Source organism: Perna viridis, chromosome 14 (assembly GCF_037379345.1).
Source record: "Perna viridis isolate PV_CMFRI_1.1 ecotype Kerala chromosome 14, ASM3737934v1, whole genome shotgun sequence".
Taxonomy (NCBI): Eukaryota; Metazoa; Mollusca; class Bivalvia; order Mytilida; family Mytilidae; genus Perna; species Perna viridis.
The window spans coordinates 8,074,185-8,101,000 of NC_142458.1; the positions used below are offsets into that span (position 1 = coordinate 8,074,185).

The 26,816-nt window shown below is 32.3% G+C and overlaps 1 protein-coding gene across 1 annotated transcript; it reads left to right on the forward strand.

Annotated features, from left to right (window-relative positions):
* Positions 1-68: 68 nt before the first annotated feature.
* LOC148598013 (phospholipase ABHD3-like) lies at positions 69-26,141 on the forward strand. The gene is made up of 10 exons (XM_088562507.1): positions 69-223; positions 2,185-2,348; positions 10,970-11,088; positions 12,015-12,075; positions 13,590-13,635; positions 14,727-14,839; positions 16,394-16,570; positions 17,474-17,525; positions 19,171-19,336; positions 19,947-26,141. Exons 1-10 carry the CDS (start codon positions 122-124, stop codon positions 20,126-20,128), a joined length of 1,182 nt encoding a protein of 393 aa, XP_088418633.1. The 5' UTR covers positions 69-121; the 3' UTR covers positions 20,129-26,141.
* The last annotated feature ends 675 nt before the right edge of the window (positions 26,142-26,816 follow it).

Sequence of the window (26,816 nt, forward strand, 5' to 3'; positions counted from 1 at the left end):
ATTGAATGCAATCCCCTCTAAAATGAAATAGTCTGTCTGACCAGTTATTTGGGGTTACAAGGGAGATAATTTGACATTTCCATCACATGTTCGGCATTCTGCAAAGGGTGTGGAGCCGAAGATGGAAGGGCTGTCAAATTTTTGTTCAGATAATGCATCAGCTTTGATAGTTCTTGCATTTGTATTGTCATATGTTGTGTATTATTACATGTTTGTTGTGAAGGTAAGTTTAGACTAAGAAATAAAACAAAAAATGTTCTTTCCTATCTTATGACATCGCATCTTAAAAGTGGAATTAATACTTAATGATCATGCAGTCTATGAGTGATGTTATTTTTACCAGAATTTCTTTGAAAATATTACAAATAAAAAAATATTTTAAAAAATCAGACAAGAAAAGATTATGCTATTAAAGCAAAATCTACCTTTTCATTCCTTAATGGAAAAAAATGTCAATTTAAAAAAAAAAACTGAAATTATTCGAAGTAAATGTACATTTGTACATGCAATACTATATATTTATTACATGTTGTATATCCCAACTGGTATTCAAATCAATAGAGATGTTGTTTAATATTTCCCGTCTAAGCCCATGATTGTTATTAAATAAAAAAAACTCAGAACTTAAGCATTTTGACTCTGAGGCTGTATGTAAAATTCAGACAGGTCCTATGATATCAGTGGCACAGTATAAATTTCTTGTTTTTTTGTTTTGTTTTGTTTTTAGATGTATGTAATGTATATACCACATTTTGCCCCAAATATATTCAATACATTGTAGAAAACAACTGAAAACAGGGCCATTTCCAGACACTCTGAAAAGGAGTGGTGCTAGGCGAGGTTCCTTGGAAAAAGAGGGGGTACTAGAACATTATTTGTCATTTACTCATGAAAATAACAAAATTTCCAATAAAATGAAGGGTGCCAACCCCTGCACCCTCTCTGGATCTGCCACTGGAATTGCTATTTAAATTTATCCTGAGGCATCTGTGACATAGATATTTCTTGACTGCTTATAAATAGGGAAATTTTCCTTCCATTTTTCCATATTGCATTTCTACTGAAGTTGACCTATCAAAATCTGTAAAAGGCAAACTTTACAAACATCTTCAATTTTTTCTTTATGTGCCACAACTTATATTCATTTTGCCTGATTCTTAAAGAGCGAAGTACATGTACTTATTTAATTTAACTGCAATTCAAGTTTATTTACTGTACCGTAACTTTTTAATATTATTCAAAGTCCCCTTGAAAAAAGGAAGATAGGATAGCTTTGAAAAAAGTAAATATTACATAAACATGTAGGAAAACCAAGTTGTCTGAGCTCATCGACCTGTGCAGGTCCGGGTGTCAAAAGAATAGGCCTGCAGCAGCGCTAAGCTTGTCGTAAAAGGCGACTAAATAGTGCTCAGAACCCTAGCCCGGGGCTCTGCCCACAGAGCAACTGGGTTGTGTGCCCCAGGTGGTGGAATGGGTCCCTCTGGCGTGTTACACGCTGGGGTTGTCAGGCTATGATTCGGAAAACCTGACCACAAACCATAGTGGTGCACCGTGTTGGGAAAGATGCCGTGTTCCCCGCACTTTAAAGAACCCTGCTGTGGTATTCAATAGGAGTTGGAACCTTTGCGCTCCGCCACAGGAGGCTAAATTGCCCAACCCTACCCATCCTTTCCTTTTATCTTGTGGCAATTAAAATTTGTCGACCCTATTATCCTTTTGTCCCATCCCCTTTTCATTTCATCATCATCATTTCATGTTCATCGTCTGAATATGGCTGAGATATTGCTGCTCGGGCGTTAAACCCCAACAAACAAACAAACAAAACATCTGAGCTCATCTGTAGGTTAACTTAGTCTATATAATACCCTATGTAAGAACCTAATTAAATTTAATAGGTTAGGCCCATATAGATATTAAAGATAATGAAATGCTTTTCATTAAGGAGGTAGACCTAGTGTAAGGGACATTACTCTTTAAATCATTGATATGTTTGTATCATATTCAATTTCACCAAAGTCTATCAAGCTTCCATTTGAAACAAAATAAAATCAGTCCAAATCACTTTGACGCTTCAATGAGATTGATGTAAATTGCTGAATACAAATGTCCCAATGATTTGTAAGAGTAGTGTCCCTTACCCTAGGTCTACCTCCTTAAATAACTGTTTTATTTTGTCTATTTCAGAAACCCAAATTAGCTTGCAAGGATGAAAAATTTAAGAACTTTTTATTGCAACACTGTCCAGCTCTGAGTGAAAAGTTCAAACCAACAATGTGGTGTTTTGAGTCCAGAGCACAAACAATTCTGAGGTCATTTATTCCAACAAAATTGAAAATTACATATGACGGGTAAGTAAATTTATAATACTTTGAAGGTACTTTTATTCGCAGCTAAGGGCATTTTTGGGTTTAGAGGAAAATGATTACATGTAGTTTGTAGATTCTTGATTTCATGGATTACAACTCTATCATACAAAAGATAGGGAAATTTCCTTTTTGTTGGGAGTCAGATTATGGGTTTACCAAACTCACAAAATCCATGAAAATTGGTTCTCGATGAACAGTAATACTTAAACAGTAGTAGTTGTAAAATTTGGTTTGATATTTTGATCATCTCCAGGATATTACAGCAAAATGCACCAGGTAGCTACAATGAACAAAGAGAAAAAGTTACATATACATACATGTATATGGTCTATTCATGTTATGGAGCACTTCTATTTTGATTAAAATTACATGTACATTTATATTGAATGGAGTTAGACAGTCTTATTCTTGGATCAGTCTTAAACATGTTACATGTGACTTCAATGTTTATAAGTCATAGGGAAAACTTGTGGAAAAGTAGCTATAAAACTGCTTTATCTTCATAGATTTTAATTGTATCTCACTAATTTTGTATATCATGAACAAATTTGATTCATTGTAAACTGTGTTATGCCTTATGGGTCATTTTCAAATTTTCGTGGTAGATTTTAGGCATTGTTCCCTCAGTAATTACTCAAGATTGCTAAAATTGTTGAAATTTAAGTAGAGAAAGAATAATGCCTACTGAAATAGAAACACAATGGAGTATTGCATATTTCACCCCCTAGCAAGAATAACCCCCATTCAAACAATGGAGCAATCGGAACTACTCAGCCATTTCCATTACACTAAAAAATAACCTTGGATGCAGAAAGGAGAATTTCTTCTTGAAAAAATTGCCAGAATTGTAGTCATACGTGAAAAAAAGTAATGGTAAAAAATTCAACCAGTTTAAATATAATTTTAGAATCGGATCAGTCAAAATTCCGGACAAATCCATCCGCCTAGTGCCTCCAAATTTTTTCTTTTGTGGAACTAGGAAGGCTGAGGTGTTCTGATTGAATGATATTGGTCTGTGGAGAATGCTGTATCACACATTACATGTTCATATGCAGTGTTACCTTGACCTGGATGTAGATATAAATATGATCAGCTGATCAATTTAACTTGGTAGTACTCTTGTAAACTTTGTTGGTCATTGTTCAGTTTTTGATCATAAAAGTAGCCTTGAAAGTGCATTCTATCTTTATCATGTACATGTAATGCAAAATTATTAATTTAGAGCAAAGAATGTTATCAATGAGTAAATATTCAATGTTTACTACCAAAACAACAATATTAGGCCAAAATAAATAGTATGTCTGTTTCCTGCTACCTTGCATACCCTAGTATCCTCAGCAATTGTTCCAAAGATTAGTACATAATCAGAATTTAGGTTTATATGATGTACAAAATTATTTCTCTACTTTACTCAGTGGCTGATCCAGAATGGGTGCCAGAGGTTAGCACCCCCCTTTTTCTTGGAAAATTTGTCATTTTCATGTGTAAGATTGACTAAATATAGCAAATAATGGCCTAACTATCCCCCCTTTTTTTGAGGAACCTTGGCTGGACTCCTTTTCAAAGTGTCTGGATCCACCCCTACTACTGTATCAGAGGTAACCGTAAGGACTTAAATACAATGGAAAGTGAATGGGTCCCCATCAGGGATTTTCATTAGAAATTATTTTTAACATACCGTTTATAAATCCTTGCCCCATGTTTATAGATTTCATAAGATCTTGAAAGTTGCAATTTTCACTCTTTTTCCAAATTGCATGGGGTCCAAGCTCCTTACCAAAAGTAGAAGGAAAATCAGCGGTCCTCGTAATATTATAAGCTGGATTGCTGCCTCTTACAACAATAAGTGGTATACATGTATTATAATAAATATATGTACCATAAATTTAAGTATAGGAAATGAAATTTTATATAGATTACATGTAACTTTAAAGAAGAACTTTAACTAACTGTAATTAAATGCTTGACTCAGATACTTGTAGGCTCTTGAAAATAAATTGGAAGTATTCAAGGATTTTCAGTACATGTACATCTCTCTGGTCAAGGTCTCTTTTGTAAAACATGTCGAAGTCTGCAGGACTCCTCCCAGAATACTTTGGTATTATGCAGGGATTGGGAAGGCATGGGGCCACAGGCCATTTGACCTTTCAGATAGAAATGGCTTTTTCATCTAAAAGAAAATGAAAATTATGGGTTTTTTTTAACAAATGTCAAATTGTGAGTATCTTTGAAAAATTCTGAGAATGGCTCCAATTTTCTTCCCAACCACTGATTATGATGTGTTAAACAACATGAAATACAATGGAACCTGTCTCATTGGTATCTCTTTGATACTGAAGGATTTGGTTTGGATATGGCAGGTTAAATGTAAACACAAGTTAATACAATCTTGAAAATGATATGAAGGATCTCAAGGAAATGTTTGATATGGAGAGGTGTTTGGTTTATTCAGGATTCAGTATAATAAGGTTTACACTGTATGGGAATAGTCAAAACATCAGGAAATGATTGCCTAGATAATAATTTCACAAAATTTATTCCATCTATACCCATAGCTGCTAGCAAGTGGAATAGGGTGTGCTTTGGGTACGATCTTTTTGCAATTCATGAAATATCATACTCAAGAAACCTAGTTCTGAAAGTGCCAGAAGTGCCCAAATTCTTCCATTCTTCAAACATTTTCAACAACCTAGCATATGGGAAGGGGTTGGCCCTCCCTGGTTCATATACACTCCTCAACATCTCTGCGGACCGCTCGTATACTAGTTTACCAAAATGAAGAAATATTATTAAATGAACAATATGTACATTTGTATATGTACTGATGTACACTGTATTTTTTGAAGTACAAGAATGAGTTTGTTATATATAATTTGAATGCTAAATACTGTAAACCTTTGCTATTTCTTTTTTTGAAACAAATGTAATTTTCAGTAGGCACATGATGACATGTTGCATTTATGAATCTAAATCTAGCATCCAGCACTTTTCCACCCTTTACTTAAAATGAAATTTATTAAGGAATCCCTAGATATGAAATATTTATGGCATTTTCACATAGAGATACAAATAGAATTAGACCAATACAGAGATATACAGTGAAACCTCTCTAAATTGATCGATTCTCCATAAGGAAAGAAAAAGTTCACTTTTCACAGAGGTTAGATCTATTGTTGAAATGCGTTTGATATTGGTATGAAAGAACATTTTATATGTTTGGTTTACACTGGTAACTGGTTTATTTATTCAGGGGAGTTTGGTTTACACAGGTAACTGGTATATTTATTCAGGCTTTGGTTTACACAGGTAACTGGTATATTTATTCAGGTTTGGTTTACACAGGTAACTGGTTTATTTATTCAGGCTTTGGTTTAGACAGATAACTGGTTTATTCAGGGTTTTGTTTAGACAGGTAACTGGTATATTTATTATTGGTTTGGTTTAGACAGGTTTTACTGTATACATTGATTCTAAGCTGGCAATGGCTAGTGAAACTGACATGATTCAACTGCAATGTGGTATTAACTGATAAATTATTAACATTGAATGCTAAAATATAGATATACTGTATACTTTATGTAGAGGAGGCAGGTGAACTTGTATACAACTTAATTAAATTGTAGCTCTCATTGATATGTGGTTTGAGTTCCCAGGTAATGATTCTCAGTGGCGGATCCAGGATTTTAGATTAAGGGGGCGCACAGTTAAAATTTCGCAGAGCGGAGCGAGGGAAAAATTTTTTGAGGTTAAACTCTTGAAATATTCTTCTAGAGTTGGTGCAATGTAAATATCTTATGTGGTAAAATTAGCGAGAAATTAAAGTTTCATCCTAAAACCGCCTAAATCTACCCCTGACAACCCATCCTTTGCAAATTTAGGGGGGGCACGCTTGCCATGCCCCCGCCTGAATTCCCCCCTTGATTCTGTGTTCTCCAAGCCTACAAACAATGTATGTGTATGGTCAAGTTGGTGCCAGACAAATCGTACAAATAAAACTAGAAAATTGAGTAATGTTTACTGTGGTGCTCTCCCCTCCCCTTTCAAGAAACCATGTAGAAAACCCTAAAAGTCTTCCAGATGGATGTTCAAAGAACATAAATAGGAGGTGCACAAAGACATCATGATAAAGAATATGTGAATGTATCATCATATTCCATTACACAGGTTTAGAGGATTTGAGAATGGGAAGATGGTCCCACCTTGGTCGAGGAATGATTAAGTCCATATTTTTGCATCAGAAGACCTCTAAAGTCATTCAGATAAAGAACAAAAAAGAACGACCTAATATGACATTATGTGACAAAGAATTAGAGGCAGTTAGATGAACAGACTTACAGCTTGATAACTAAAATAACTGAATACTTCCCACTTTGTGGGGTTGGTGGGGGGGGGAGATATAAAGACAATAGGGAAATGAAATTTTAAAAACTCATGCCCATCTTTAAGATGAAAAATTTGAATATCTAGGTTTGATAAAATGAAAAATAACTATAATATATAAATCTTCATACGAGTACATGTATTTCTGATGTCAAAAAATTCTCTCTAGATTCTGCAAAGAGTTTTGTAGAAAAAAAAACATGGTTTTTAAGTTACATTACCTTATTTTCAAATTGTGTTTGATTTTAAAAATTGTCATAGAATTTAAAAGACCTCTCTGCAGCAGTTTGTAAGAGAAGAAATAAATGTCTGGGATTGCATTCAACCATTTAAGTGTGGGGTGCTTTTCATGGTGTTCTATTATAACAATGGACAATACATGTAATTACATGTAACCAATACTATGAGGAATGATATTTGTCAATTTAAGTGTTTTTTTTGACAAAAATGATTACAGAATACACATGTATATTTGAAATGGTCAGGATGTCCTTATTTTGTAAAAGGATTCAAACTTACAATTTTTGACATCTTTATATATGTGGTTACACAACAAGAACATCTTGTTAGCCACAATCGTACTTACTGGGGAGAAAGTCAAAAACATAACATATAAGTAGTCTGTAGAGTAACATATATATGGTAACTTATTTTTATTCAACAGATGTTTAAAAAAATTGTTGTGATGTTTTTTATTATTCCAGAAAATGTGACTTGACTTTAATTTATAATCATGATTGGTACTTGCTTGATGGATCTTTATCCTTCTTGAATTTTGATACTTTTTTTTTCTTAAAACTGCATAAATAAAATTTTTTGCTAAAATTTAAAAAAAATCAATAGTAAAAGCATGCAATGATTTCTGAGTTCACAGTACCTGTTTACCTGTTATTAAATTAACAAAGAATGCATAAAAATAAATTGCATACTTTATATTGAGGAGACTAGTAAAATTGTGTACATAGATATATAGCTCTTGTGAATGAGTTAAAAAGGTAGAAATTGTGTGGTTTGAATGGCAAAATTTTCACAATGAGGTTTTTTTTTCCTTCAAAATCTACAAGGATTAAAGCAACTTATCATGATATTTGAAAAAAAAATCTCATGGAAAAAAAGAAAAAAAAAAAAAAAATGAAGAAAATTTTTGATTGACCAGGAAAAAACATCTAAATGATAAAGGGGAAAATGTTATGTACTACATGTACTAATGTACAAAATATATTCTGTGTTTATGAGTTGACCTACATGTACATGTACACAAGAGATGACAATGGAGATGATCATTGTATGTGTCAAATATGTCATGATACCTGTAATACATCTAACCTAGGGCAGTTCATTGATTTGCTGCAATCCATTTTAGGCCAAAGTTAAAGATAAGTTTGTTTGACGTAGCCCCACTGATCTGTGAAAAAAAACTATAAAGTTTTTATTGGAGAAGTATTATTTAACTTTTTTTCTTCTGATTTCTTGATTTTTTTTTTATTTTAATTTTTTAGTCACTTCAAAATATATTTTGATATTATTGGTTGGTACAGTACCTGAACCGGTCCGTGCAACAAAAATTGCAATCAGTCATTGATCACCAATCAGTTTCTGATCAGTCATTGATCTGTCAAACTGACCTATTAAACCTGTGATCGCGTCATGTGACTGCAGAGCAGTTTATATATTTCACAGATTCTGTTGTTTTATTCGTCAATTTTACACATATAAATACATGTATAAATCAGAAGATTTAAACATCAAGCAATACTTTTATTTTACATTTATTTTATTCTTAACAGATCATCCGTCATTTTACATAACAAAACTGCGATCAGATCGGTCACCAGTCATCGGTTATCAATCTGTCAGTGGTCATTGATCCATCAAATCATTGCATGGATCGGTTCAGGGACTGTATTACGACATACATGTATATAACAACAAAAATTAGTAACGGCAGTAAAACTGTAATACTTATCTTAATATTTATCTTTTTAAAATTTCAAGTTTTGGAATAGACATGGAATGATTGATAGAAAGAAAAATTACCTACCTATCGAACCAATCTTTATTATAACACTTTTCTATGCATGGCAAACAAATATTTTTTTGTGTGGCCTCATAACTCTTAGCGTATGATTGATCCTCACTAATTGCACAAGTACGGATTGGGCCATTGGGAGGATGCAGAAAAGTCAATTTATAAATTGACTGAGACTGTAGATAATATGTGCTAATTGCATGCATTGATGTAAATTGGGACTGGCGGAAACAAAAACTAAGGACAGCAAAAGGCAGAATAAAGGTGAAATAATTTTATGCCGAACAAAAAGATAATTTTTTTAATTGAAAATTTGTGTGGCCAGCAATTGGAATTAGCAATGATTTGGATTAGATGGGGCCATTCATCATGGCCTTGGTAAAATATCATATTATGATAAGAAATTATACATAGAATACCAAAGAATGGCTCAGTCAAATTCTCAAAATAATTTAAAATGACCCATTCACAAGTTTTAATCCCATTCACCACATGGTCTATTAATATAACTGCATAAAGGCTATGAAGAAAATGCTTAGAAGATAAATGACCATGAAAACAGCCAATCTCAGGACTCAAACTACCAGTCCTTTCCTTCAAAACTCTCAATAACTAGCCCGGATAATAGAGGACTGTATAGGATTCAACTAGCCCAAAACAAGAAATGTACACATCATTTCACTAGCCCTAATCAATTTTTACTAGTCTTGGGCTTCAGGCTAGTGGCTAAAGGCAAGTACTGAACTACATGCATGTGCATTTACCTTTCAGTTAGATACATGTACACACAGTTAACATGTAACATAGCAAATTTTTAGACCAAATATCATCGAGTGTCAACCATGAAAAATGCAGATTTAATGACCTATGACATATTATACAAGGTCATCCAAGTGTTGTTATGATAAATCAGAATATGAACACCCATTTTGCATACATGTACTTGACCTTCAAATTCTTGAAGGTTATTAAACTTTATAGACTAAAGTGGTCCTATTTTGATTGTGATAGAAATTTATCATTTTAAGTTCATGATAATCGGTCATAAGGGTGATACCCTGTTGGGTTTGTTTGACACCTTTCTCATGGTTTCCTGACAACACCATCAGCATATGCAGTGAATTAGTATAGATTTTTGTATGAATCAGGCAAAATTAAGCAATCATAAACATATATGTTCATTCAAGGATGATATCTCTATTTGAATATGCCATTATTTGATCTCTGCATCATTTGATTTGCTCAGAAATATTTTGATAGAATATTAGAAAAATGAGGCTTTTGACAGAGTTATCTGCCCTTGAAATGTTAATTTTCAGTGCATTTCAATGACAGTATAATTCAGTTTACCATAGTGATATGGAAAAGTCATTTTCCTTGGTCCTGATGATGCAAATGGTCAAATTAAACTTTCAAAATGGTGTTTTTTTTTCATACCATGTTTCACCCACTGCCTGATTCTTACCTACTGACAATAAAAAACTTATTTTTGTCAGTGTTTGCAGAGCACAAGTAATTAGGAAGCACTGTTTGTATGTATACCTTGTAAGCAAAAGATTAGTTAAATCTGCAATGGAATTGTAGAAATTTGTGTAAAAATTTAGGAATTAATTCATAAAAAATAAAAACTTGATTTTGGCTGTATGGCAATACCTACCCAAATGGTGGACATAGGGAGATAACTCTGTAATTTGCAAATCCAGAATTGGAAGGAGGGGTTGGGTATCAATTCAATAAGGTACGCCTTTTATTTAACACTGAGCGACAGTGAGGTGTTAAAATGAGTACAAATCTACTCCTGGAAGGAATTATTTCTTTTCTAATATAATAAATACGGTAATTTTTGTGACTGTAATTTTCCCTAGGCGTAGCCAAAATAAATATTAATGACATCGTATGTGTTAAATGTGGGTATTTATATAATTGATTTCAATTAGATAACCTCTCAGCCGTTAAATCATCGCGTAAACGTTTTTAAATGATTGTTTTGTCTCGAAGTGACAGTGGAAGAAGAGAAACAGTGCGCAGGTGCTAAAGATGGTGTTGTACCAACATTTACTGTTTGACTATATGAAGATGTCATATTAGAAGTGCTTGTAGTGAGCAATTTTTTTTTCATGTGTAATAAATAAAATGGTTTAAACATATACAAGTCTGGGAAATTCCTGATATGTTTTTTTTTATCTATTTCCAGAGAAATTCTAACCCTGGCTGATGGTGGTCAGATTGTTTTAGACTGGTATGAGAATGAGAGCCCAATGTTTCCTGACCATAAAAATAGACCCACTATTCTTCTTTTACCTGGTCTTACAGGTGAGATTTAATTATATGCTTATGTATTATTCATTATGGTAAATTATAGTTTTAAAGTTTTATTGCTTTACTTCCGTAGATATATATATTTAGCTGACATTTATGTCTGGGTTGTTGTCTCTTTGACATATTGACCATATCCATTCTCTTTATATATGCTGGTTTGGTGGCTTATCCAAGGAGGTGCAGTATCCCCTCTGTTGTAGGAAAATATTTATTTATTTTATGGTCAATCTCTGTTTTGCCCTTCATGAAATTTGCTTTCCATGGGCAAACAGGAGAATGTTCATTTCTACCACTATGTACATACTTTAATTATTCCAAGTAATGAATATCCATTATCAGTGGTTTGGAGGGATATTTTTTAGAAGGAGTCACTTTCAGGTTTTCTTCAAAGGTTCTCAAAATTTTAAGGCTCTATTTGTTAACAAATTATATCAATTTCTTTTATGTGAAGGGGCCTTTTTCTCAGAAAACATTCATAGGAAGTCTTAATTAATTGTAAGTCAAACCTGTGGAAGTGACTCCCTGTTATCAGCAATAACCTGTCTTACATGACTACAATTACTTTAGCGTTTTAATTTTCACAGTTGCTTATTTTCACTGATTTTTTCATGTGAAAGCATTCATAAATATCAAATTTTGCAATCTCAAAAAGTGTTCAGTGTTATATAGTGTGAGAAATTTATTTTTGGAGTACATGTAATATATTCTCCTGGTTTTCTGTCAATAGCAAAAATTTGTACACTGCAGAAATTACATGTAATATGTTTACAGTATATAATCCAGGGCTATGAACTGGTAGTACATTCTTTGTAAAGTTAACCTGTGTATAAAGACCACCTGTATTGTGTAACCATGATTTTTTTCTCCCATGGAAGGTTTTCTTAAAATCTAATAATAAAAATATATTTGTTTGTTTACAGGCGACAGTAGTTGCAGTTATATACTCCATCTAGTGACCGAAGCTGCTGAACATGGATATCGGTAATTGTTCTATAGATCAAATGTCATATTTTCTGTTGTCTACTAAATTTTTTACCCTACCGGTGCACCTGGTCCATGCTCCCAGTTTCCCAGGAGCACAAGTTGCTCATTTACTTTTGTTACTTAAATGTATGCATTATTTTAGTTACTTCGCGTTCTTTGTCTTTGTCCCTGGATTACAATCTTTTGTTTCTAGAAAAGCAGAGAACGCTTACCCTACTGGTGCACCTGGTCCATGCTCCCAGTTTTTAGTGGAGTTCGAGTTGCTCATTTGCTTTTGTTACTTTGTATGTATGATTTTAGTTACTTTATGTTCTTTGTTGTGTTTGTCTGTTTTCCATGTCTGGTCTTTGTCCCTGGATTACATTCTTTTGATTACCGCTATAATCCTGGTTCCCTTGATTATTCTTTGATTTCCGCTAGAATATTGGTTTCCTTGATTACTCTTTCAAATTCATACACGGGTAAATCTAATGTTTTGACTTGTGTGAAGCGTTTTTTTTTTTTTTTTGTGGTACAAAATGTATATTATAATTTATAAGCTTATAAGATTATTTAGGAAGTTGGTACATTTTGTGGGAGGGTGATTGAGGTGTTAGTGTTAGCCAAATCCTTCCAACAGATCTACTAACTATCTAAATAATCATAGACAGTTACAGAGGCTTATTAGATTTTTTTACAATTTTTCTTACCTATGTTATGAGGAAATAAACTAAATCTTTGTATCGAAATATATTTCTTTAAAGTTTATTTGAAAACAAATTCAACAGTAACAAGGTAAAATTTATTTTTGTCTTGGCTCCCAGGTCAAAAGTACACACTGTCAGGTGGTGTTATTGAGCTATTCAGGTAAAATATCTTTAAAAGTGCACACTTTGGGTCATTTCATTGATAGAGCTATATTAGTCTCAACTCCATTCTGCAACTATTATTATCATCGGTGGATGGATTATCCTTTTATGGTCATTTGCACATTGTTCATTCTAATATTTTCATAAATGGTTGATGGGTTTTTCTTCATTTGCCTAATGCTGCTTCAGTTGCTTGGATGAACGATTTTATCCAATGACGAGTGGACAACACAACGCAAAATCGTACAATAATTTCTATTTCTACTTTTTGTAATTTTCAATTAATGCATGTGTGTACATAGAATTGACACATGTATGTACAAAGAATAAATACATTTATTTCCTAAGAATATACAATAAACAAATACTTCTCTGCATATTTTAGGCAATATTTCATCTAGTACTTTTATGATTTTCAGTTCACTTAAAAATGTATTTTGCCATTTGAATTCAATATACAAGTACATGTAAATGTATGTAGGGGACAGAAATTTGAGGTTGTCGTAAAGTTTAAAAAAATTGATTCAGATAACTTATTAGTTGTTGATTTCGTAAAATGTTTTTAATGAGGACTATGAATTTAGTGCTTTCCTGAAATGTTTGTATATTTTGACAAGTTCTAACAATTACTTTTGTGTACTATATATATTATTCAAATTTCAGGTCAGTGGTAATGAACCAGAGAGGAAATGGTGGGGCAAAACTGAAGGCAAGTTAAATATACAGTAAGGGTGTGGAAAGGTACAAATAGGTAGATTGTGCCTATAATTTTTTTATTTTTGGATGAATTTCTCGTAGTGAAAGTTGGGTTATATTATGTGAATCTTGGGCAGGTTGATAAATTATTTTTGTTACACTTTCTCAACAACTACTAATAACAGCCTCTTGATATTTGGTATCCAGCATTTGCTATGGGTCCCATATCGTGGGTTCTAATTTCAGGTCTGTCAGACATCTACTTCCTGTTTAACAAATTTCTGCCTTTTCTGTCTTTGACCAATTTTTCTTGGGTTGTGCGTGGGAAATTTAAACAACAATTGATAGACTGAATTCAGTAATTTACATTATTTGGAATTCTTTTTATTTCTGAAAAACTGTGAAAAATATATGATAGACTTTTATGGTGTACTTTGTCTTTCTGTCTGTTAACACGATATCATCCAGGTATTAACTTTTTTCAAATTGTTTTGATTTAGTATGACGGTATGATTTAGTTTAGTTTAAATCTTAGGAAAAGAGGGGCAGTGTATCATCTGCTTTAAAGCAGTTTTTTATACCATTAGGATCACCTTGTCTGCCTGCATTTTGTTGCAATTATCTCTGCTCTCAATGGATGGATTTTTTTCAGATTTGGTGTTGATATTATATAGATGGGCATACATTGTTAGTCATTTTAGTTGATGTCCAATATCAACTTCTTGTTCAAGTTTTGGTATGGCAAGTAGGTTTATATGTGTAACTTCATATTTTTTTCTCACAATTTATATGCTTCCTTGGATGATAAGGATACATAAAAAATGATAAAACAGTGATTCTGATAGGACTAGTTTCTTCATATTTTTAAAAGACTGAGCCTACATGTTGCACAAAATGTAGAATGTTTTTGAGCAAAATTCTGTTGTCATGTTATGTCAGAAATAAGAATGTCTTACATCTATAAACTTTGTCATACATCTATAAAGTTTGTCATATTTCTATTAAGTTGGTCATATATTTATCAAAATTTTACCATGGGTGTGGTTTGAAGACCTTTGAAGCATGTCATATCAGTATTGATGTTATTTGTTACCATGGTTACAGACACCAAGAACATACTGTGCAGCTAACACTGAAGATTTAAGTCATGTTGTTAACCACATCAAAGAAAGATTACCTGATGCACCAATAATAGGAGCTGGTGTATCACTTGGTGGGTTAGTATTATTATTATCAAGGGGTAGGCATTTTGCATTGTTCTGCATGGATCGACACTAACAGTAGTCCTGTGCCACCCTAATTTTGGAGAAGACAACTTAAAAAATTTCATGGTAGTCCTATGGGCTCTCTAAATTTTGCCTTATTTTTCATAAGGTCTAAGAACAGAACAGTAATCACTGTCTTCAGACTACCTGCTTTACCTCTGAAGTAGTCCTGTTGACCACCAACCAATTGAAGTTGGTGTCAAACCCTATTCATGTATTTATACCCCCACTCAGTGCATGTTTCCCCCTGTAACAATTTTTGCTGTCAAATTTCTCAGGAACTACTCATCATTGCAGCTTGAACTTTTAACACTTAATTCCTGTTTACTGAGAACTTTTTATTTTCCTTACATGTATATCATGATTGAAAGCCGGGATAACACTAGTGAGCCATCGCTCAAAGATTTCTTGTCTTATATGCCCATCTTTCTAAACAGATTTTAGTATGGTATGCCAGTCTGTTTGTCTGTTCATCTGTCATTCATACTTTACACAATAACTCAAAAATGCTGCCACAAACTTTTTTGAAACTTTGGTTACTTGTGAGATTTTACTGCTGTGACATATTGACTGGTTATTTGAATTCCAAGATTTTGTTCTATTTACAATAAAAAGACCAGTGTATTACTTTGTGGGTTTGTAAAACAATAACAGGGGTATTTAGTTTTACAGATTTTCCATACTTCTATCAGTTTTGGCAGAAAATAACACTAAAATAGGGATTGTGAATCTCTCCATAATACCTATGATAAAATCACACAAAGCTCATGGGTTTATGGATCATTTTTAGAAAATATAGTCAGAAATACAGATTTTCATCAAGACCGGTAAACGTCTGCTGTTAAAGGGAAGACACTTTGCTTTGATCTGAATTCTCTTATATTTTTATGAGAATTTACTGCTGTGATAGTTTGTGGACTTTTTTAATTGACCAGTTATTTTGATTTAACGATTTTGTTTAATTTGCTTACACAAGTGAACTTGATGATTAATACTAAATATATTTTAGGGTTTTTATACTACCCGCAAAAAAATTGTGGTTGTTGTTTGGTATGGCGATGTCGTCATCTGTGACATCGTTGGCATATTCGTCGTTGGTGTATTCTTCGTTGTCTGTAGACACTTGATTGTGCCATAACTTGAGTAGTAGTTGGTTGATCTTTTTAAAATTTTAAAATAAGGTTACCAACTACAAAAGGAAGGTTTTTATTGATTTTGGGGATTAAAGTCCCAACAGTTTTTGAATTAGCAGCCAAAAAAGGGCTTAAAACAAGCTTTTCATAGAATTTAACTAGTAAAAACCAGTAAAAGCTTAGAAATGTCTTCAATACCACAATGGCCAGACTTGATAATTTGAAAATAAAAAAAAAAAAGCTTCCTTTTTTTTATGCTAAAAGTAAAACTATATGTTGAGTAAGGCCAAATAAAAAAAAATATGTGCATTTCTGGTCATTGGACTGAACCTAGTGTAAATTTTGTCTTTAATAATTTGTCTTTGTCTTTCAGTATGCAGCTGTTTAATTATCTAGCCAAATCTGGTGACAAGTGTGGATTAGAAGCAGGAATGTGTATCTCTGTTGCATGGAATGTGTTTGAATCTGTTACATCGTTAGAGACACCAGGGATTAATCTACACATTATTAATAGACAGCTGTCCAATTCATTAGTACAGATGGTACAAAAGTAAGGATTGATTTACACGTCTCCTCGGTGGTCTCAGGGTAGTGTGCTTGCCTTTGTGGTCTCAGGGTAGTGTGCTTGCCTCGGTGGTCTCAGGATAGTGTGCTCGCCTTGGTGGTTTCAGGGTAGTGTGCTTGCCTTTGTGGTCTCAGAGTAGTGTGCTTGCCTTTGTGGTCTTGGGGTAGTGTGCTCACCTTGAGTGTGGGAGATCGTGGGTTTGATCCTCTGCTGACTCACACCAAATTTTTAAAATTGGTAGTCACTGCCTCTCTGCCAACTACACAGTACAATGTATTAAAGGGGATAGAGTGATGACCGGCTGGAAGTCAGAATTATGTGTCCTACTGGGGTTGTATGCTTACCTGTAGACTGTTGCTTCTGTGAGCTAGTACAATAAGAATCTCAGCATGTCAAAGTGATTCAAAGCAGGGTCTGGTAAATCGTTATTGTCCTGAAATGTATGAAATATCTGTCGTAGGATGTTAAACTATAATCAATCAATATTCAATTCAGTTTAAAAAATAGGACGCAAAGATTCTGAATGAATTGTTTAAATTCATGCCTTTTCCTTAGTCTTTTCAAAGTTTTATACGGCCAACTGGTTAGAATGTTCTGATATCTTTAGAATTTCTGGTTTTCAAGGTCATACTATATATAGGTAAAACAATCCTGTTCATCTTGAGGTTTTACTTGTCAGGATCTTGGATGGCAAAGACGATTAAAAAGAACCAATTCAGATTTGGTTTAAAGCTTCTAAATGTACATTGTAAGGAATGATGTGTTGTTGAATATTATTTCTTGGAGAATGTTTACGTCACTAGTGGCAACGAAGATTTGGAGAAAAGTACATTTTGATATGAATGAATATGCATAAACTAACAAAGAATTTATATTTTTGTAATTTAGGAATATGGAAGTTTTCGAGAACCATTTTGACAACATAGACCACATTTTAAAGGTAAATATGAAGATTAATGCTTTGTCCTTCGTGCAATAAACTATTGGAAAATTTATGTTATTTTTCAAGAGACAAAATTTTTATCATAGCCAATTCTTAATTGACCGTATATTAGCAAGTGATATACAGTCACTGATTGAATATAACATTCTGTTGTGATGTCACAAATGTCAGTCACTGACTGAATATAACATTCTGTTGTGATGTCACAAATGTCAGTCACTGACTAAATATAACATTCTGTTGTGATGTCACAAATGTCAGTCACTAACTGAATATAACATTCTGTTGTGATGTCACAAATGTCAGTCACTGCTTCTAATTAAGTAGCACTCCACATAAGAATCATGCAAAATGTGATTCATATTTTTATTTTTGTTATTTTGTTTAACATATCATAGTAAACAGAAAGTAACACGTGGTTTTTCATATCACCCATGTTCCTAGGAGATAAAAATTATATAGAATGCACTGTAGATTTCAAAATTAAGTGAGATAACTACGTAATTAACACTCAAATACAATAGAATCTACTGGATTTTCAATGTTGATTATCCCCTAAGAGCAGACAGATCGGAATGAGTAAATACACATTTCATAATATACACCCATAAAAGAACTTAATTACAAAAAAAAAATATGTAGCCTTTTTGGGGTGTATCACATTTTTCAGATTTTGCATGATTCTTACAAAGACAGCTACTTAACTTTTTTCTTGCTTATCATTTTTCTTTTAAAATTTTGTTGCGATATGAAGACAGAACAGTGCATTGACAAAAACTTCATTATTCATATTTACCCCGAAGCTAGCCACAGTCTCGCATTCTTCTGTGGTTCTAAGCCTCATCTGTATATTAGTCTTATGTCATTGTGTATTGTTATTGTATATATATTTGAATGAATGCATGTACCTAGAAAGTGGGTAAATATTCATTTATACTAGTTTCTGTCCCTGTTGTTCACATAAAAGACTCATATGCATATTTTTGTGTTTTAAAGCTGATTTGACCCAGACAAAATAACATTTACGACCTGTTTCAACATTTTCATGCAGAAAAGTACTGTTTCTATGTAACTTTTATTAATTTGGTACCAAATTAGGAGGTATAAATGTGTTTTCCCCAGTTTGTCACAAATTATACATTTGGGCTCCATTTGGCACTTTGGTATCCATGTAATATGTGGATGAGCTGCAAAAAAGGTTTTGGCATTCTCAAAAATTACCCACTATAGATTATTGAGTTAAAAATTTAGCAAGTTTGTGTTATTTTCTGTGAATCTTAAGGAGGTAGACCTAGGGTAAGGGACATAACTCATGAAATCAGTGATATGTTTGTATTATATTCAATTTCAGCAAAGCATCTCAAGCTTTCATTTGAAGCAGAATAAAATGAATCCAAGTTAATTAGATGCTTACATAAGATTGATGTAAAATGCTGAATACAAAGGTTCCAATGATTTTTAAGAGTTGTGTCCCTTACCTTAGGTCTACCTCCTTAAATAACAAATACAGATATTTTTAACATTTTAGAACATTTCCCTCAACCATGTTTTTAAGCAAGTATTTATTTCAGTCTTCAACAAACAGATCATTTGAAGTTTTCTTCTTACCATGTTTTGTAAAACAAAAGTTACTTTATTTCAGGCGTCTACAATCAGAGAATTTGATGAGCGATTTACTGCCAAGATTTTTGGATATGAAACATGGCAAGATTACTACAAAGAAGCTTGTTTACATGACAAAATACATGCCTTAAAAGTTCCTGTGTTAGTTCTGAATGCTGCCGATGATCCATTCTCTCCAGAGCATGGTAAGCACCAGAAGTTCCTAAATATCAGTCTCTGTAAGAATCAGGCAGTGTGTGAAAATGTTTTTGCTTCCTGTTATTTTTGTGTTTGAAATTACCCTCCACTTTGACAAGGGGAATTTGACTTTATCATGATTATCATCATGGTTAAAGAATAAAGAAAAAAACCCAATATTTTCTATGTCATTTTCGTAAAACCAGTTATAATTTCATTGAAATGTACTGTAAATGAATATTTCAAGGGCAGATAACTCTGTCAAAAACCTCATTTTTCTGACATTCCAATTAGAACTTTTCAAACATCTACATTTATGCAAGGATCAAATAATTAGTCATTTCAAATAAATGAGTGTGACTTCTTTGAGTACAATTGTATTGTCAGATTGGTGTTTTTTTTTATTAGGGGGGGGGGTGGGGGGGGGGGAAGGCAAGATATATTTTAGTTATGACAGTATGATTTTCTGCCTTATTTTTGTTTTTGAACTGAAAGAAATTGATTGTTGAATCATTATCTGTTGATATAATTACTAAAGCTGATGTAGATAAAAAAAAAGAATATAGCAACTTTCCCATTGCATGAAGCTACTTATTTCTTCGGTTCTCTGATTTTTAGCAATACCTGTAAAAGAAGCAGAAGAAAATGACAACATAGCTATAGTAGTCACCTCCCATGGTGGACATATTGGATTCATGGAAGGTTTCATCCCTAGAAACAGCACTTACATGGACAAACTGTTCTCCCAGTATATCAAGGCGGTTGTTACACATGGACCAACTCATCTGAAACAGGACTAGTGGTCCAGATTGTGCGGACCATTGACCATGGTATTATTTTTTCTTGACAAAGCTTGGTGGACCATTTGTCTTGTAGAAAAAATCTCAAAATCTTAACACTTTGTACTAAACCTACTTGGTATATTTTAAAATTAGAAATACATCTAGGCGTGAGCTGGATTCAAAGTTAACTTCAAAAGTTGAACCATATGGGCAGATTCTTGTGAAAATTTGGACCAAATGAACTATTTCTTGAAAAAGCTTGGACCATATGAGCTGATTTAGTGAAAACCTAGTTCTTTAAAAGTCCTGGACCATATAGGGTAATTCTTGTGAAAACTTGGACCATATCAACTAGTTCTAAAAAAAGCTTGGCATATGGATGAATTTAAGTTCATACATGTATATTAGATTTGTATGCACAAAGTTCATATGATACTCTTAATAGGCTGTTATTAAGTTACATTGAGGATTTAGTCGTTATTGTAAGTTATGCAAAGCGGGGAATTTTTTGCTGATGCCAAAATTTTGCAAAGTGTTCCTGATATACACATGTATTTAATTGATTATGAAATCAAAATGTAATGAAAAATTTTTTTCAAAAAATGTTGTTTTATGTGTGTATAAAGTTTTTTTTTGTATTTTTGTGTTCTTCCCCTTTTTAAAAAAATTGCTTCCATGTAAAGAAGAATTTGCACTGATCAAACCAATGTATTTGAAAATATGACAGTATTATATATATATATATATATATATATATATATATATATATATATATATATATATATATATATATATATATATATCCTTTCAGCGGGATTTAACTCCTTTAAAGAGTTATCACCCTTTATTTTAGTCTTCTTTTATAATTTACCCTAATTTACAAATTTGTATGAAAATTTATTGATTTTGAGACACTAGAACCAAATCATAGCACTGTACAAATTGTTACTAATATTCCTATTTTTCATTTTTTTTAAAGAAAGGATAAAATGCTTCTTATGATACTGATGATAATGAAATTGGGCTAAAAACTTAATATTGTTACTTATAAGAAAGTGCATCATAAGCCTTAGAAGGCTGGCTGACTGTTAATGAATTCATAGTTGTACAGAATGTTAAATCAGGCCGCTTTATGATGACAAAACATATATTTATATATACACAGTGGTGAATACAGGAATTGGAAAAAAACGTGAGGGTGCACCGACTGACCAATTGGGGGATTAACACACCATCAGAGTTCAGTAATTTTCTTCAATTTCATCTCCTGATAACATTTTCCAAAAAACAGGAGGACATGCAAGGCACTAGTCTAAAATCAGCCTTTGATATACTTGGCCCTATGAAATATAATAGACAGGTTTCACCCTGGATACTTGTGTCATAAGATCATTGGAGTTGAAAACGTTATAAAGGAACGATAAGTAATCATAACTAACTATGGACATTTTTAACATCTTTGACCACCCCTTTTGAGCCTCGCACAGACCAAGATACTGTAAACCTTGTATGTTTCTTTGTGGTGCAATAATTTTTCGATTTTTTGATGGATAAATAGTAGTAATGATGTACAAAAGTGTTTTCCTTTTTTATGCTTTTCCTCAGAACAAATGGCAAGTAAATGGCTATAACCAATTTAGTTGATATACAGTTTTTGAATGTATCTTTTTTTTTAACTCTTTATTTTTATGTGTGTATGTACATGTATATGTGGATTTTTGCAGTAATTTATTGATTTACATGGTTGAACAATTTTTTCAATGTCAAACCCTCTTAAACTGTAAACCAACATATTTTTTTTGTGGATATTTAGGCCAAGAAAAAAAATGTGTCTGTTCAGGTTACATTGGATGAAAAAAAATTAGGGTAGGTAGTTAGGTAAATCATTTACTGGTAATTTTTTAAAAATAATTTTATACAGCCCATATAGGAGGATATCTTGACTTTAATAGTACTCAACTAAAAAATGATGGTTAAGTGGCATTTCATCGATTTCATCAACTACCAATAAAATTTTCCAGGGTAAGCAGAAAAAAATGGGGTAGGTAGGTTAATCTTAAACAGATGTTTTTTTCTTGGCCTTTTTTTGTGATTCATGTTAAAAATTATATATTTCACTACTCAGATCGGCTTATACTACTACACTGTATTTAGTTTCTTGACTAACACTCACTTTAATGTGTATTTAATAAGGCCAAATAAAAAAAATATGTGTGTTTCTGGTCACCTCATAGAGAAGAACAGGAATGGTAGGTAAGGATTTTTTTTAACTCTCTCCACAAGTTATTGTCATTTTTAATAATTAATACTGCCTTTGACCTAAATATGAACTAAAATTCTGGGTTTCAAAACCTTAATCCTCCTTTTACCATCGACCATGATGACTGAACCAAGCAATGGTTGAGGTAGTGAATGAAAGTGATAGAAAACTATGTTCGGTCAGTTATCTAGGTAAATAAAAAGTCTAACACCACACACATTTTTCCATTTACCCAAATAAAGGGACTTACAACTGTAAAAAAATGTGATTATTGTGATTATCTTGCTTGCCAAATTAACAAAAATAAATCCCTTGCTATTTCTGGTTTGCCAAACTAGTGAAAATAAATCCCTTGCTATTTCTGGCTTGCCAAATTAGTGAAAATGAATCCCTTGCTATTTCTTGCTTGCCAAATTAACAAAAATGAACCCCTTGCTATTTCTGGCTTGCCAAATTATTGAAAATAAATCCCTTGCTATTTCTGGCTTGCCAAATTAGTGAAAATAAATCCCTTGCTATTTCTGGCTTTTATTCTTGCCAAAAAACTAATGTTATAGAATGTGTTCAGTGATAGGTTATGTTTTTATAATTTTTATTTTGCACAGTGTAATTGAAAATGAATTAATAAGTATTTTTTTTATTATTGTGAAAATGTGATGTGAAAATCATAATTACCTTCTTGTACTGCTGGTAGTGTTCTAGGATTTTGTTTAAACTGGAGATAAACTTTTTCACAATTGAAGTATGCTTCCTTACCTTAATAAATTCAAGATTTCTACTTGCCAATTTAACACTGTTTCTCTGTATCCAACATGTCCACATTGAAGTTGTCCTGGGTGACATGAAACCTAGAACACTGCTTATGTAGATTTGTTTTTTTAGAAATCACAAACATTTAAGTACTTCTCCGTCTAAGAATCGGGCAAAATGTATATAAGGTGTGGCACATGAAGGAAAAAAAATGCATAGATTTTATTGCATTAACCAATTGATCATACCTGATGACCACCAGAAATAACCATCAAAGTACTTGTACAATTTGCCTTTTTAAGATATTGATACGTCATATTCAGTTGAAATGCACTATGGAAAAATGGTGGGAAAATTTTCCCACACTCTTTCCCCATATAAGCAGTCAAAAAGTATCTACATTACTGATGCTTCAGATTAAACTTAAATAGCTTTTTGGCTGTTTTCTAGATGTACTGAGTATATTTTAGGCAAAAATTTCTAAATTGGGGAAAATGATGTGCCACCCATTGCCAGATTCTTACACAGAATGGTACTTACATATAAATTTCAGCGAATTGGCAAATTTGTAATTTTAATACACATAGTAGTCATTAAATTGACAGTTTCTTTCCATCAGCCCCATTTACAGGATCTAAGTTTACCATCAAAAACTTGGTCAAAGTTTTCTTTGATGAACTTGAATCAATTTTGTTTTATCATGTTAACCCTATTCAAAAACTTGGATCAAAACTTGGGTGGACTTTGACATACTTTGATGGAATAGAAACACATTCTATTTTTTTTCTAAAACTTGGGCAGGCTTTGATGGAAATTGACCAATCAGAAAGAGTTTATGACTTTCCCAAGAAAGATATAAACAAAGCACATGGATCAAACTTGGACCAAACTTTGATCTTGTAAATGGTCAAGAAAACTTTGACTAAGTTTTTGACAGAAACATAGATCATGTGCATTTGTCATTAATGTAGTTCACATTAGTAATTCACATTGCTGCACTTGTCAATGCAAGACACATTATAAGAAAGATCTATATTAAAGTTTTTTTTTATTTGTCTGTTTGTGTGTGCAAGATACTTTTAGAGTATTAATTAAGAAGTAGTCTTTATAAAAATTAGGCAGGAGGTGATTCATACATGTTGAAAACTCATCAAAGTCAGTTTTATTTCTAATTTGGAAATACATTGCAGACCTTATTGTCTGTTGTTGTACTTCAAGATAAAATTATATGTCTACACTTTTCAAGAATTATTGTTCTTGATTTGGTTGAGTGGGAAATAAATGTATGGCATCATAAAATATTGATCTGTAAACAGAAAGAATTATAGATACACACATACTGTATGAAGACAAAAAAAAATATTTTATTTGGTGAGTTTTTCTGTACTTGGAATCACCTCTACCAGCTCTGCCTGAATTTTTTGTGGAGTAGTACTTAAAAGTTCTGTTCTTGCTTTAGTTGTAAAATTATATTTTTCATTGATTTGTCTGTTTATGTGTTATTTATAACTTAAAACAAATAATTAATCACTAATTCATGCATGTCATACATGTACATTTAGTTTCTTCTGAATTCTATTTGTAATTCAAACTTGTAATGGTATTCAGTGTCTATGTAATTTGTTCTTTTTGAATTATTAGATTCCCTATATTTGCTAAAGGAATAGGTCTGATCACATGATCAATTTAGTCATTGGCATTAACAATGTTCACTGCTCCATTTAAGAATAACAAGGATTTCAAAGGGTTGTGAAATCTTTTAAGATCTTTCATGCTAGAACAATATTAGAGTAAAAAATAAATAGGTCAATGTGCTTGTTTTTGAGACATGCCATATGCATTTGAAATTTTGGCGGGAAAAGGATTTCTCTAGATTTTCCATTGGGTTTGTTTTAGTAGGTTTTGGCTCTTAAAACCACTGGAAAAATAACAAGGATTTCATTAAAACTTGCCAAATAATATTTTAAGGTGTGTATAATGAAATTATGAACAGAAAAGTGGGAGTTACTGTGCAAAAAGGTATGAATGCTATGGAATGGATAAAACCAGAGGAGTCCGAAATTCTGTCAAAAATGTCTGAGCATGTCCAGTGAACATCCTTAATTGCAAAACAAGAATGATTCCACAACTTAACACTTCATGAAGCATAAAATGCTCAAAAGTTGGTTATTTCAAATAACCTGGTAAAAAATTAAAAACAGTCCTTAAATAAAATTAATTGTTTGAATGATTCTTGTTATTTATAAAATATACTGTGTGTTATGATCTACTGTAGTTTTTGTTTTCTCATGCTTTGTTAATGATAGATTACTTCAGGCTAAATAAAATAGTTTCTTGGTTATCAGGCCACCCTTATTTCTTTTGAGGATGCCTCAATACTGTAAAAGTATTATTTTTCGCAGTTTACTAATTTTCGCTGTATTTGCAGTGGACAGAAAAAAGTGAAAATTAGTACTCACATATTTGATTTTTAATGCTATTCAATGCTTATCAATTTCTAAAACTGTAAAAATTGATACCAGTGAATATATTCACTTGATAGAATCTGTAACAATGAACAATGTTAAGAGCATTCTCATCTTTTAAGGGGCAAAAATAAATAATGAGGCATACCTCATTCTCTTTGCTTTTCATCAAAAATGACCTGAGAACCAAGATATTAACTTTGTTTGGCTTTAGGTGTACAATATGATGTGAAAGTACTATTGTCTAGCAGGGGACCAGTTCTATAGTCTAGACAAACCTCTAATTCAAAATTGACTTGAAATTTTATGACTGTCAATTTCATTGGAAGCTTAGTAATTCTTATTTAACCCTAGAATTATGAAGACAACGATGGGGTTATTAACGTCCTTGACTACTCTAATGAGTCTCTCAGGGAAGGCCCGGGGATGACAGTACTTTTACATTTATATGCTTTTAGTTGTTAATCATTCCATAAAATGGCATTTCATTTTTTTAGTTTTATAAATTTTATATGTTTTTCACTATTAATTTATCAAATAAATGTCTGAATTCTAATTGTGTGTTGTTCTTATATTCAGGCAACAGGCTCTGGGGGTACATAACTTTAAAATACTTAAGTGTAAGATTTGTAAGAATCAGGCAAAAATATCTACTGGTCTGACAATATTATTTCACACAAACATGCTTTTTCTATTTTAAAATACCATTATTTGATCTCTGCATCACTGGATTTGCTCTTAAATTTTTCAATAGCAAGTTCGAAAAATTAAGTTGTTGAAGGAATTATCTGAAATGTTCATTTTCAGTGATTTTCAATAAAATTATAACTCAATTTACCAAAGTGATATAGACAGTTTTTATTCTTTTTACTTGATTCTGATGCTGCAAATAATCAATTTAAACTTTCAAAATAGTGTTTTGTTTTTTTTTTCATCCCATGTTTTACCCACTGCCTGATTCTTACAGAGACTTTTCCTATTCTGCCAAATTCTTACAAAAACTTACACTTAATTATTTGTTTGCTGTTCATTGATGGACAATTTCAATTGTGGTTAGGTAGGTAATTGAATTTTTTTTTTGATTTGATAAATTGGAATGAAATGATTTGTGTTTCAGAGATAAAGAAAAAATGATTATTATCAAAGGTAGGTTTTTAACATCTTAGTTGTTCAACAGAAAACCAACTTATTATGAAGGAATTGGTTTTGTTATCTTTTTTTCTAAATGTTA

Coding starts and splice junctions, on each gene's coding strand:
- LOC148598013 (XM_088562507.1), top strand. CDS start 122: ATGGAAGGGCTGTCAAATTTTTGTTCAGATAATGCATCAGCTTTGATA. Junction 11,089..12,014: donor TCTTTTACCTGGTCTTACAG/GTGAGATTTAAT, acceptor GTTTGTTTACAG/GCGACAGTAGTTGCAGTTAT. Junction 12,076..13,589: donor GCTGCTGAACATGGATATCG/GTAATTGTTCTA, acceptor TTCAAATTTCAG/GTCAGTGGTAATGAACCAGA.